Source organism: Xenopus laevis, chromosome 2S, assembly GCF_017654675.1.
Source record: "Xenopus laevis strain J_2021 chromosome 2S, Xenopus_laevis_v10.1, whole genome shotgun sequence".
Taxonomy (NCBI): domain Eukaryota; kingdom Metazoa; phylum Chordata; class Amphibia; order Anura; family Pipidae; genus Xenopus; species Xenopus laevis.
In genome coordinates, this window is record NC_054374.1 from 150,955,802 (window position 1) to 150,969,997 (window position 14,196).

At 37.0% G+C, this 14,196-nt stretch overlaps 1 protein-coding gene across 1 annotated transcript; it reads left to right on the forward strand.

The window, feature by feature from the left end:
• Positions 1-1,149: 1,149 nt before the first annotated feature.
• LOC108709141 (matrix metalloproteinase-18) lies at positions 1,150-6,387 on the forward strand. The gene is made up of 10 exons (XM_018248750.2): positions 1,150-1,278; positions 1,754-1,977; positions 2,149-2,297; positions 2,387-2,512; positions 2,750-2,911; positions 3,368-3,500; positions 3,573-3,706; positions 4,715-4,874; positions 5,722-5,825; positions 6,114-6,387. The coding sequence occupies exons 1-10, from the start codon at positions 1,177-1,179 to the stop codon at positions 6,212-6,214; spliced, it is 1,395 nt and encodes a 464-aa protein (XP_018104239.1). The 5' UTR covers positions 1,150-1,176; the 3' UTR covers positions 6,215-6,387.
• The last annotated feature ends 7,809 nt before the right edge of the window (positions 6,388-14,196 follow it).

The window sequence follows — 14,196 nt, forward strand, 5'->3', positions numbered from 1 at the left end:
TTTCCTTTAATTGTTGCCTTACAGCAAGAACAAGCAAGTTCATACAGCAAGTTCATATCCAGTTGCATTTAGCAAGAAATGAGCAGATAAAGCTATGAGATTGTAGACCTTGAATGTATCTTCTTTCTGCTCTTCCTGCTTCCTCTAAATTGTGTTGAATAATCTGTGATAGTGTAAACTCAACAACCTTTATTACATTACCATTATTGCTTCCTGGAAGTATATCAGTTGTTAGAAAAACCATGCATGCCTAAACACTCTAGTCAACTTATTATATAAATTTCCTCAAATCACTGTTACCACAGATGCCCATACCTGTAGGCCATATGTGGGGATAACTTTAAGGGGCCTATTAATTCAAATTTCGAGATTCCACAGTTCTAGAAAATTGTCTGATAAAAATTTTTGAATTTTGAATGTTTTAAAATATGAGGTTGGCGCACTCAAATATTCAATATTTATCAGCCAAAACTTTGCAAAAACGAATCAGTATCAATAGAAAGTGTATTCACAAAACTGAAGCCAGTGGAAGAATATAAATTTCATTGCAATCATTTCTTTTTAACACCGATTATTTCTGACTCAAGCTTTTTTGTAAACACGCTAGACATTGATAAAAAAAAAAACTTGGCAATGGAGATGATTTTTTTGACGTTTTTATTGATCAAAAATCGAATTTGTGAGGTTTGCAAGGTTTTTTCTACTTCGAAAAACCTCGCAATTGTAAAAACTCGAATGTTTGCTTATTTGTGAAAAAAATTCAAATATAAAAAACGCGAAATTGTGGAAAAAAACTCCAATACCTCGAAAACTTGAAAATCTTGAATTAAAAAAAATGGCTTGAACAACTCCCACTGAATGGCTTTTAGATGTCGAAGATTTTTTCTTGAGTTTTTTTATGCTTAATAAACAACATTTGAGTTTTTGGAAATATCATTCTAAATTAACTTGATATCCTTCTGATATTCTTCCTGGTATATTATTATTACAGATATGTTGCACAATCATGGGATTTCTTTTTGTCGCAACTTTTTGGCAGTGAAATTACAAAAGCTTGCATGTGGTTTGTAAGGTGTAACATCATGTGCACTGCTTAATGCATCCAGGTATCATATAAATAAGCCTGTCCAACACATTGCAAGTCACAAGAAAGCTGGAAGCTTCTACACAAAAGAAATGAAGTCCTGGATTCTGTTGGTACTGTGTATAGCATGTTGCACAGCATTCCCCGCTAGGCTGCAAGCAGACATAAATAAGTACAATGAAGAATTTGCTAAGGTAAGCTTATGGCTTTCTGTCTCTTTAAACTGTGTGAAATTAGGGTTCACCACAAGAAAAAAAATGTCACCCAATTTTTATTTATTCTGATGGGATTTTTAAAAATGTGTTTATCAGTGGGATGAAGGTTCAGTTCAGTTTGATAAGTATGCTTCTAAAAATCTCATAAAAATTAATAGAAAGTGGTTGAGTTTTTTCTGTGGTTTTTTTCAATGAAATATTTTTTTATGCGCCTGAGAATTCTGGAAAACAGGTCCTATACATGTACAATATATATTTATATGTGCATGCATTATTTTTCTCAACTTCCAAAATTAGGCCTCTACATCTGTCCTTGAATGTTTGATAAGCGCAGGAAATGTGAAATAGAATAATATTGTGGAATCAGTATGAGAAATGCTTTGATCACACCCCTAAAGAGTTCTTTATGCTTCCAACAACAACAAAAAAAACCTATTGTTTTACACTATTACAGGATTACTTGAAAAAATTCTACAAATTTAAGGAGGATGTACACAATAGTGCATTTTTGGATACAATTCGTCAGATGCAAGACGTTTTCGGATTGGTGGTCAATGGAAGACTAGATGAAGAAACCATGGAATTAATGAAACAACCTCGCTGTGGTGTCCCTGATGTTGGCAGTTTTAGCATCTTTGGAGGAAATGCCGCGTGGAAGAAAAAAGACCTGACGTACAGGTAAAAATACTTTAAAGCAGTTTTCATGAACAGCAACGATATTTAGCATGAGAAGTTAAAATGGCAGGTTGAGTACTAGTGAGACACAGTGAAACAATGAAATCAAAAGAGTTAAAAAAAAAAAGAAATTTGGTGATTATATTATTCCTTTAATCACACATTTCACCATAGAATTCAGAACTATATCCCACAAATGACCAGAGATGAGGTGGACCAGGCCATTCAGAAGGCTTTCAAAGTCTGGAGTGATGTCACCTCTCTTACCTTTACCAGAATCTATGACGGTGTCTCCGATATAGAGATGCTGTTTGCATCTAAAGGTACTTTGACTTGTTTAAATATTATTTTGTAACATATTGTATTACATTTTCAAAGGGCATTACAATTTGTTAACATTCTTTCCCTACAGATCATAAAGATTTTCTCCCGTTTGATGGCCCATCTGGTGTTCTGGCACATGCACTTGCCCCTGGAGATAACATGGGGGGAGATGTACATTTTGATGCAGATGAGAAATGGACAAGTGGATCAGCTGGTGGGTTTTTAAACATTCCCTCAAACTGTATTAAAGATACATGGGCTTCCAACAAAAAGAAAGGCTCAATCAATGCCACTGGGAACAACATCCAAGGTTTTGGAGAGCAACATGTTGCTCACGAGCTTCTGGTTGGGGATCACTGATCTAAGGGGATATTATAGCTGACTGATAAATGTAATTATCAATTCTCATCCTGCTGTGGACTAAGTACTTTATTCCTTTATCTTCCATAAGGTGTAAACTTGTTCCTTGTGGCTGCTCATGAGCTTGGCCATTCTCTTGGGCTTGACCATTCAAAAGAATCGAATGCCCTTATGTACCCAACCTACCGTTACATCAATCCCAATACATTCCAGCTTCCTCAGGATGACATCAGTGGAATCCAATCATTATATGGTAAGGAACTTTATTTTGTTATTTGTGCATCCTGACATTATCCAATATCCTTCCATGTGACTTTTAAAAGGCAGACTTATTTTTATTAATGTTTGTTTACTGTAATGCAGGATAATGTGGACTATAAATCCCAAAGTTTTGATAATTAATAGGGCAGAGAATAGAAAGGGGCAAACTGATTCATTTACAATTAACCATCGATAATGGATAGTTCATGTGTATTGGAAAGTTGCTTAGTATTACAATTTTCCTCTATCATTAAGTAAACATTTATTTTTGGGGGTTACATGCCCTTTAAACCAGTTTTGCTTATTATTCTTTGCTCGAAAGCCAATAGACATAATACTTCCTGAGTGGCTTCCCAAGTAATTGAGTAGGCTCCATACTTTTTCAATAAAGATATAAATAGTTGCATATTATAAATTGCTTTGATAATTTTTTTTTTTTGATTGACAGGACCAAAAGAAACAATTGTGCCAACAAAAGCAAGTGCATCGACAAAAGCAAACATCCCAATAAACTGTCAGGAACAAATATCTTTTAATGCAGCCACAACACTGCGTGGGGACATTCTATTCTTTAAAAATAGGTAAAAAAAAAACAATTTCCTAGAAAGAAAATAGAAACAATATAATTTTTTATTTTCTTCTTTAAAATTTAGATACCTTTTGCGCAAGATTGCAGGTAAACCAGAAGCTGAGCAGTATGAGATCAATTCATTCTGGCCTTCCCTTCCAACTGACATTGATGCAGCCTATGAATATCAGAAAAAGGACCGGGTTCTTCTCTTTAAAGGTAAATATTTAAATACATTTTTTAAACTTTATTTGTAAACGTTTACATTTTTAAATCAGCTTTTTATAGGGCTAGCTGTTGCAATAACTAGAGGAATCTATGAGAAGATTATCTAGCCAGTTATGTAGATACATCTTTACTTGCGTTGACAAAGGATAATGTCCTCTGGGACATACAGTATATATTAACATACACCTACAGGATAGGATTTTATAATACGGTCCAGAATAATCAAATCAGTCAGATTTTTTACTACGGAAATGGCCAACAAAAATGAAAAAAAAAAAGAAAATAATGATTGATTTCTAAGAATTAATAATCAAATAGCTCCCCCTATTTTTGAGATTTGTAAATGAAAAAAAAATCTCATTAATTCGAATGAAAAAACATTTGGCAGATTATTTTTCAAGGTTTTTAAAACAGAAACATTTTTACAGACTCTGTGAAAAGGTTTCCTTCAGCACTTCAATTCTATCAATTATTTTTTTAGAAAATATGTTATTGATGAAAAAAAAAAAAACAATTATGACTTTTCCCTGTGAATGTGTTCAAAATAAATCTCAAAAACCGATGTACGGGTCCTCCTGAGTGTCTAGAGAATATCTAGTTGTCTAGTATCTAACTACCGTATATCTAGTAAATGTATTTCAATGCATTAGACATGGCTAAACAACAGAACAAGGGCCAGAATCAAATCAATTTTGATTCAGAAATTTAGAAATCATTCATTTATGGTTTATCATGTAAAAACTTATGGGGGAGATTCCTACTGAGGAGAAAAAAACGTGTATTGAATTGCACCTGCCTCTATTGAACAATCTAGAATTGAATAAGGAGAAAAGTCTTTCTCATCTTGAAACTGACCCATCACTTGGTAAAAAGATAACTGTCCTGCTACTTACAGTAGGGCAGTGCTAGTTTGTTATGTAATCTCAAATGTTAAATTAAATAAAATGTATGATGTTTAATATCTTAATATTTGAAACATTTGCCTTCTGTCTTACAAAGGAACAAAATACTGGGTTCTAAGAGGCTACACAATTGAGGAGGGTTTCCCTAAGAACATCTTCGACCTTGGCTTTCCCTTGAGTGTAACGCAAATTGATGCGGCCGTCCACAATGAAGAAACAGGGAGAACATACTTCTTTGTTAATGATCGATATTGGAGGTAAGAACACTGCCTTGTACTCAGCACATAATTAGAGAGAAACCATGTTCCTGTGTAAATAAATTACACGGGGGGGGGGGAGGGGTGCAGCTATTGAAATAGTAAGATATTTAATAAATCAAAGGAAGGTCCCCATAGGCTTGGCTAACTTTTTTTGATCAAAGGATATTCCTTCGATCGTTGGATTAAAATCCCTCAAATCGAACGATTCGAAGGATTTTATCGTTCGATCGAAGGAATAATCCTTCGATCGTTCGATCGTACTATTTGCGCTAAATCCTTCGACTTCGATATTCGAAGTCGAAGGATTTTAATTACTAGTCTAATATCGAGGGTTAATTAACCCTCAATATTCGACCCATAGTGAATCGGCCCCTTAGTTTTATATAGTATATATGTATGTATGTGTTTGTTTGTTTCTATATATATTTATGGGAGTATATTAAAAGGTCCATATATGTATGGGGACAATTTGGTAGGGTTGAACTTCACGGACTATTGTCTTTTTCCTGGAGGACCGATCAGTTGGCCATTGTCTGATTTGACCATACAAATTGATAGCAACATAGCATTGACCTATCTGTTCACCTAAAAGAGTGAATCTAAAAAAAAACTGAGAGACATCTGCCAATGCCTCAGTAATGAAAATATTAGATCGATTTTATTCGGTCCAGATAAATTGATGGTCTGCCCAAACTAAACCCTGAGGGGCTCTTACCTGTATCATGGGTAAAATCAAATGATAAAAAATGTCTAAACTAATCAGGAAATATATAGTCTCCTTAAGAAAGACCACATTCCACTGGAAAGGCAAGGAGTTCCTTATTTTTTTTTTATCCTTTTCTAGTTATAATGAAGAAAAGTCACAAATGGATAAAGACTCTCCTCAGAGAATCGGTATTGGTTTCCCTGGTGTTGGAAACAAGGTGGAGGCAGCCTTTCGATCAAATGGTGAGTTATATGTCCATAACCCTAATATATAATTTATATATAATCCTTTTGTGCAGAGATGGGTGTGTCTTTAAATTATACAGTAATTAACAAGCAGTACATCAGCCAACTTTGATAATAGGCAAGTATAATCAAGTATTAATCAATGGAGTGAAAAGCCAAACTGCATTTACAGTATGTATAAAATAAATTTACATTCAAAGTTGAATTGGTCATGTTTGCTAAATTAGGAATAATTGCACTATACTGGTATCTATAATCAATAGAATGTTTTCACTTTCCTTTCAGGAATGCTCTATTTGTTCAGTGGGAATCAGCAGTATGAATTCAGCACAACAAACAAGAAAGTCACTCGTCTGCTAAAGTACACCAGTTGGTTGAACTGCTGATCCAGACACACCAGCTGTGATACAAACTCAAGTGTCTTCATTATTTGCTTACATGTGACTTCATTTTTAATTTATTTAATAATATCTATTTCTGTTGTCTTCTATGTTAAATTATTTGATATGTCTTGATATATAATATATTTTCTACTTAATATATTTTTTGCTCAAATACACATTTGATTGGTTCCCTTCTTTCTTGACATGTCCTCTTGTGACCGAATCCATAGAAATGTTGTGTTTTTAGTTTGCATTTGAAAGGTAAGAGACTGCAGCCGGCTTTGGCAATTTTTAAAACAGGTGGAGCTAAAGAGAGCACTTAACTTAGAGATATTTGTTGGGGAGCACTATTTGTTATAAACCTAAAGTTGGCCCTGGTTGCATAGGCTCCTTGATGTGGCAGAATCATCACTAGTTTAAGGAGACTTTCATATTCTAAATATTCAGTATATTGTCAGTAGGTCCCTAAGCTCACAAACTGAGAGCAGCCCGTGTAGCACATTATCAGAAAAGAAGGTGTGGAGCTGCTGAGGCATCTTTGTTGTCATAGATCTTCACTGCTGAAGGGCCGTGAATTCCTTGGGCTGGTACAGACCCCAAAACACTACGCTAACACTAAAGGGGTTATTTACTAAACTCCGAATGCAAAAATCACGCATAATTTGTGATTTTTTTTTTTATAAAATCTGACTTTTTTGGAATTTATTAAACGCCGAGGATTGGAAAAGTCAGAATCGGAAAATCCGGCATCTCAGATCTGTCGAGGTTGCATATAAGTCAATGGGAGAAGTCCCAATAATTTTTGATGTGCGCTGGGTTTTTGGCAATACCCCGAAGTTTTTGCGGTTTTCGGGCAAAATTCTGAGTTTTTGGGTGAAAAATCCAAAAAAATTGATTTTTCGCGATTTTTTTCAGATTTTTTCCCGCTAATAAAATTTTCAGGAAAGTGTATTAATAAAAAAGCCCAAAAAACCTGTGCGGATTTGAATTTTTTTCAGAAAATATTGAGATAAATTCGGACTTTGATAAATAACCCCCTAAGGGGGGTTATTTACTAAACTCCAAATGCAAAATCACGAAAAATTCATGATTTTTTTAAAATAAAATCTGACTTTTAAAAATCAAATTTTTCGGAATTTATTAAACCCAGAGGATGGACAAGTGTGAATCAGAAAATCCAGCATCTCAGACCTGTTGAGGTTGCATATATATATATTCCCACTGATTTTTTGATGTGCGCTGTGTTTTGTGCAATACCCCAAAAATCTGAAAAAATCTTGAAAATCTGATGAACAATACAAAAAAAACGTTTTTTTTTCCAGCAAAGCAAATTTTCGGGAAAATGTAATAATAAATAAGCGTAAAAAAAACCAGAGCGGATTTGATCGGATTTTTGTAGCAGAAAATATTAGACTTTAATAAATAACCCTTCTTAAATTGAGAGGAGATAAGCTTAGAAGCATAAAAAAGAAAATTGGAAAACAAAACAAATGTATGTAGGTGACCAGGGGTGTAACTACAGAACTTATATGCATTTTCGGCACACAGAATATAATGTAAGTGACAGAAGATTGAGGAAGATCTAGCTGCTTTATAGCTCTTCGCCTGGTCTGAAGTGGCGAAGGCAACTCTGGTGAAAGAGGTAACGTTCAGTTAAATCCACATTTTATTGAATTAGAGGGGTAACGTCCATTTGCCAGAGCAAAAAGTCGCAGGACGATAGTCTGCGAATGACTGCTAGCGACGGTTTCTTTCATAAAGCAAATTGGCACCTGCGCCTGTTAGTAAATCGGCAATGTCCCTGCGGGTGGCAATGCTAGCGAATTGTCGCTAGCGTTAGCCACTTTGCACCTTAGTAAATCTGCCCCTTTATGTTAGTAAATGAAATGAGTCGAAAATACAGTTCTTGTTTATTATTTATTGAGGAAAATGATCCAAAGTTACATATTTGAGTGGGGAAAATGTATGTGAATTCTCAGTTATTTGAAGGGGAATTTAGAGTCAGGTGTTTCACTAAATGGAATGAGTATCGGAGGCCCTGCTTAATTTAGAGAGAATTATTACCCAAGCACCCAGACATTTCAGGATTCAAACTCTGATAAGTGTATTTCATGGACTGTGCAATATCCTACTGAGCCACCAGAATCTTTTCATGCTGGTTCTGATCAGTTTCTCTATTGTGCATTTTTTTATTTTTCTCTTATGCTCCCTTTACTTCACCCACCTTGTTATCTCCAGGTGTTGCTTGTCTTCCATTAAAGGGAAACTGTCATGGGAAAACATGCAAAATGCATCAGTTAATAGTGCAGCTCCAGTAGACGTCTTCACTGAAATCCGTTTTTCAAAAGAGCAAACAGAATTATTTTTACATTTAATTTTGAAATCTGACATGGGGCTAGATGCATTTTCAGTTTCCCAGGTGCCCCCAGTCATGTGACTTGTGCTCTGATAAACTTCAGTCAAGATAATATTTTCACAAAGTGATATAAATAATCAAGGCAGTAGGATATAAATACATCAAGGCAGTGGGTAACCATCAATAAAACAAATAAGAGATAAATAACGGCAGAATGGATTTCTCTGTGAATGAATGCTGGGGCTGCTGCTCAATATAGGATTGCGCATCACAATTATTTTTATTGAGATATAATAGTACACAAATACATTTACAGCAGATACAGTGCTTTGTGGAACTACTAAGGTTAATACAACCTGCAAATTGCATCCAGTTTACACTTTTACTTCCAGTTTCTGGGCCTATATCTGGCCATGTCCCAAAGGGGCACCCAACCTTCAGGAAGGTGGAGAGCACATGTGCTTCCATTTTTATAGAAAAGAACAGTAACAATTACAGGCCAGTTAAAGATCTACCATGGGGCGCTCCGCCAATGAGGCAAGCTGAGACGCTCGCCTCAGGCGGCAGCGCTAGAGAGGTTTCTAGGTTTTCCTGCACCTTTAAGAGCCGAATTTCTGGTTTTTAAACATTTAGACATTTGGCTACACTATTGCGAGAGAGCGCATTTGCGCTCTCCACACTAGTGTTCCTGCCTCCCCTCCCAACAGGTAAGCCGGCGAGGGAGAGTGTCATTGTAGGAGCTGCCTCAGCCGGCTCCTATGACAGAATCGGCGCTGGATCTGCCAGGAGAATACTTTAAAGGGCATGTAAAGGCAAAAAAAATAAAATCCCATTTTTACTTTCTTTAATAAAAAAATAAACCTATCTCCAATATACTTTAATTAAAAAATATGTACCATATTTATAAGAAACCTGACTGTATGCAGTGAAATTCTCCCTTCATTTACTGCTGTGGATAGGAATTGTCAGATGGTCCCTAACTGCTGAGCAGGGAAACAATCATACTTATGAACAGCAGGGGGAGCCACCGCCTTACATCCCAGCCATGCAGAACTCAAGCAGCTTTGTTCGTTTCCCTGTAGAACAGGCGACTGTGTAGAGATTTGTATTGGATTTTATTTTTGACTTTATACCCCCTTTACTGTTCCAACTCCAGCTGCAGGGACAAAGATCATGGAGCCAGATTTAAACAGATAAACTGGGATTTTATTTGGAGGATTATTTTGCTGCAGCCACTGGTTCTGCAGAGTTGGAGAAAGTTTATATTAAACAATACAAAAACTATAAAATCCCCATTAGATTACATGACAACACAGGACCCAGTGCAGTCTGTATATTCTGATTATTAATAAGTCTTGCTGTATCAGCTTCTGCCAGATATTATTTGACTTGTGCTGTTTTGATAATTTATGACAATCCCTAAGCAGCCCAGACCACACTGAGCATGTGCACAGTCTTGGTCTTGCAAAGATGTTTAACAAAGTTACAAGATGGTGACCCCCTGTGGCCAACTTTGAGAGCATACATCATTTGTTTGATTAGGCTTGTGGTGCAGTAAGTTCATGCTTATGTTTAGTATACAAAATACAGCATTTCTAGCCTTATTCTATTTTTGACTTTACTTCCCCTTTAACAACAATTTCCTGTAACCATTTACACTAATTCTACTGGATTGTCACCAGGCGTTACAAATTAAAAACTAGATTTTAAAGTATTAGAATGTACAGTACAGTATATTCGCTAATACAGGTATGGGATCCGTTAACCGGAAACCCGTTATCCAGAAAGCTCCGAATTACGAAAAGGCCATCTCACATAGGGGCAAATTCACTAAGGCGCGAAGCGCCAAACGCTAGCGTTATTTGGCTAGCGTTTGGCATTTTCGCTACTGCGCAAATTTACTAGCGAACGCTGGCGTAGTTTTGCTAGTGTAACTTAGCAACCTTACGCCAGGCGAATTTTCGCTAGCGATGAAACTACGCAAATTCACTAACTTGCGCAGTGTACTGAACGCTACCTTTTACGCTAGACTTGAAACGCTGGCGTGTTTTCTACATGATGGCTGATAGGCTGAAAAAGATCGAAAAATTTTTGGGGCTCCCCTTCCTCTCCCCTACATTTCCTGACTCATGGCAACTTACCTAGACAGTGGGCACATGTGTAGGGCAAAATAAAATTTTTATTTGCTGATTTGAAGGTTTTCTAGGCATTTGTAGTGCAGATACGTGTTCCTCCAATGAAATTTGAATTTCGCGCCATATGCAAATTAGCCTTCGCCAGCGCAACTTCGCTTTATATAGCGAATCAACGCTAGCGCAACTTCGCAAACTTACGCTACCCTTGTGCGCAACTTCGGATTTTAGTGAATTTGCGGAGCACTGGCAAAAATTCGCCTGACGAAGTGCGGCGAAGTGCGGGGAAGATCGGCGAAGTTGCGCCTGGCGCAACTTCGATTCTTAGTGAATTTGCCCCATAGACTCCACTTTATCCAACCAATTCAAATTTTTAAAAATGATTTCCTTCTCTGTAATAATAAAAAAGTAGCTTGTACTTGATCCCAACTAAGATATAATTAATCCTTATTGGAAGCAAAATCAGCCTATTGGGTTTATTTAATGTTTATGTGATTTTCTAGTAGACTTAAGGTATGAAGATCCAAATTAGGGAAAGATCAGTTATCCGGAAAACCCCAGGTCCTGAGCATTCTAGTAGGTCCCATACCTATACTTTCAAATCTAAAATCACCTGTTTAACAGCTGAAGTTTATTTCAAGAGTTCTATTTAGCATCTTATCTGCCTAATTTTGCTGGTGTGTAATCTGTTGAGTTCCCTCTATGTTGAGTACAGGTGCTATAATACCACTGCATAAAAGGAATCATGGAAAACTCAAAAGATATTGCATGTATGATCAACCTAACACTTATCGTGCACACTTTGTGCACAAAACTACATTTCTAAGGATGTGTTATCTGAGAAAATACGAACTTTTGAGATATATATATATCTATATATAGATATATATATATAGTCAACTACAAGAGGTCCTCTGCACTCAACCCATTATCAATATATTTAAGACAGAGACATTTTGTGCATACTGCTACTAAAAAATGCCTTACCCTTTAAACAACACAGGGATTGTTTGTCCATATATTGCAATATATTTAAGCTGGCCAACTACGTCAAAGTCATCCCATATCTGGCCAGTCCTACGCTTAATTTTCATCTGATTCATTAAGAATTCAATTGCTTATACATTTTACAAAGGGACTAAGTTTTACCTGCAACTTACTAGCTGCTTTCAAAGTAAAACTCCCAAACTTGGCTGCCCTTTTATTAGACACCAGTGGGATCACCTGACTATAGCTGGGAGGGGTGGGAGCTACAACATGGAGCTGGTCACTGCTCATGTATAACTATAACAAACAAGGGAAAGTTGTGCTCACCACTATTTTTTAAAACCATTAGGCGGGGGTGCAATGAGGGTGTGACCACAAAATACATATAGTCAACTACAAGAGGTCCTCTGCACTCAACCCATTATCAATATATTTAAGACAGAGACATTTTGTGCATACTGCTACTAAAAAATGCCTTACCCTTTAAACAACACAGGGATTGTTTGTCCATATATTGTTTGTTATAGTTATACATGAGCAGTGACCAGCTCCATGTTGTAGCCCCCACCCCTCCCAGCTATAGTCAGGTGATCCCACTGGTGTCTAATAAAAGGGCAGCCAAGTTTGGGAGTTTTACTTTGAAAGCAGCTAGTAAGTTGCAGGTAAAACTTAGTCCCTTTGTAAAATGTATAAGCAATTGAATTCTTAATGAATCAGATGAAAATTAAGCGTAGGACTGGCCAGATATGGGATGACTTTGACGTAGTTGGCCAGCTTAAATATATTGCAATATATGGACAAACAATCCCTGTGTTGTTTAAAGGGTAAGGCATTTTTTAGTAGCAGTATGCACAAAATGTCTCTGTCTTAAATATATTGATAATGGGTTGAGTGCAGAGGACCTCTTGTAGTTGACTATATGTATTTTGTGGTCACACCCTCATTGCACCCCCGCCTAATGGTTTTAAAAAATAGTGGTGAGCACAACTTTCCCTTGTTTGTTATAGTTATACATGAGCAGTGACCAGCTCTATGTTGTAGCCCCCACCCCTCCCAGCTATAGTCAGGTGATCCCACTGGTGTCTAATAAAAGGGCAGCCAAGTTTGGGAGTTTTACTTTGAAAGCAGCTAGTAAGTTGCAGGTAAAACTTAGTCCCTTTGTAAAATGTATAAGCAATTGAATTCTTAATGAATCAGATGAAAATTAAGCGTAGGACTGGCCAGATATGGGATGACTTTGACGTAGTTGGCCAGCTTAAATATATTGCAATATATGGACAAACAATCCCTGTGTTGTTTAAAGGGTAAGGCATTTTTTAGTAGCAGTATGCACAAAATGTCTCTGTCTTAAATATATTGATAATGGGTTGAGTGCAGAGGACCTCTTGTAGTTGACTATATGTATTTTGTGGTCACACCCTCATTGCACCCCCGCCTAATGGTTTTAAAAAATAGTGGTGAGCACAACTTTCCCTTGTTTGTTTAGATATATATATATATATATATATATGCGTAACACTATTTTGGGCTATTTTAAGTGAAAATGGTCAATGTCCAGCTATAGCAATAGAGCATGGGTAACATTGGACTCTAACATGACAGGCGGGGCCTTCGCTAAGTGGAAGTTATGAAGGGATGGTGTACTTGAACTACAACTCACATAGGCTCCTGTGCATAAAACTAAAGAAAGGTCCCTGGGAAGTTCAGAACAACAGAACTAGTTTATTTGTCAGAGACAAATGATTCACAGGGTTAATACTTAAAGATGCACAGGACAGTTCAGGCAGAGACAGCTAGATGGGACGCCATGTGGAAGTAATAGGGTAGTTGAAGATACAACTCTAGGTTGGAATGCCCAGGCATGTTCCAGATCCCATACAGTGGAATAATCAGGGAGAATAAATCTAAAACCTGTCATCCTATCCAGCTGTGGTCCCTTCACTCTAGGTAAACGAAGAGCCTAGGAGTAAGTTACTCCCTACTACACTCCTTGTAGGAGCACAGGCTGCTCATGCTATTTAACCTCTCTCCTCTACTCTCCTGAGAGTAATATTAAAGGAATTACCTTTCTCTGATAAGCCTCATTCATGGGGGGCGCTGCTCCCCGACCTACCACTAGAGGTACTGGTCCCTCTAGGGCAGGACAGCTTTACTGGGCCTTGGGCATCCAGGCTCCTTGGAACACATTCAGTTGGGTCAGCAACCAGAAGCCAAAGATAAAGATCCACCCCTATGTTACAGTGTGGCAGGAAGTGGTCATAGGCCAGGTGCCAATAACTGAAACATGTAAATGAGATAACTAGATACATGGGCATCAGCCAAGCAAATAGGGAGATAAGGAAGTGTAGGGATTTAAAGCCATAGGGACTTAGTGCATAACCAAAAAGAATAAACTGGCACACGCAGGGGCCCATTCACTTAGTTAGAGTGAAGGAATTGAGGAAAAATAGTTCGGATTTCGAATATTTTTTTGGCTACTTCGACCATCGAATTGGCTACTTCTACCTTCT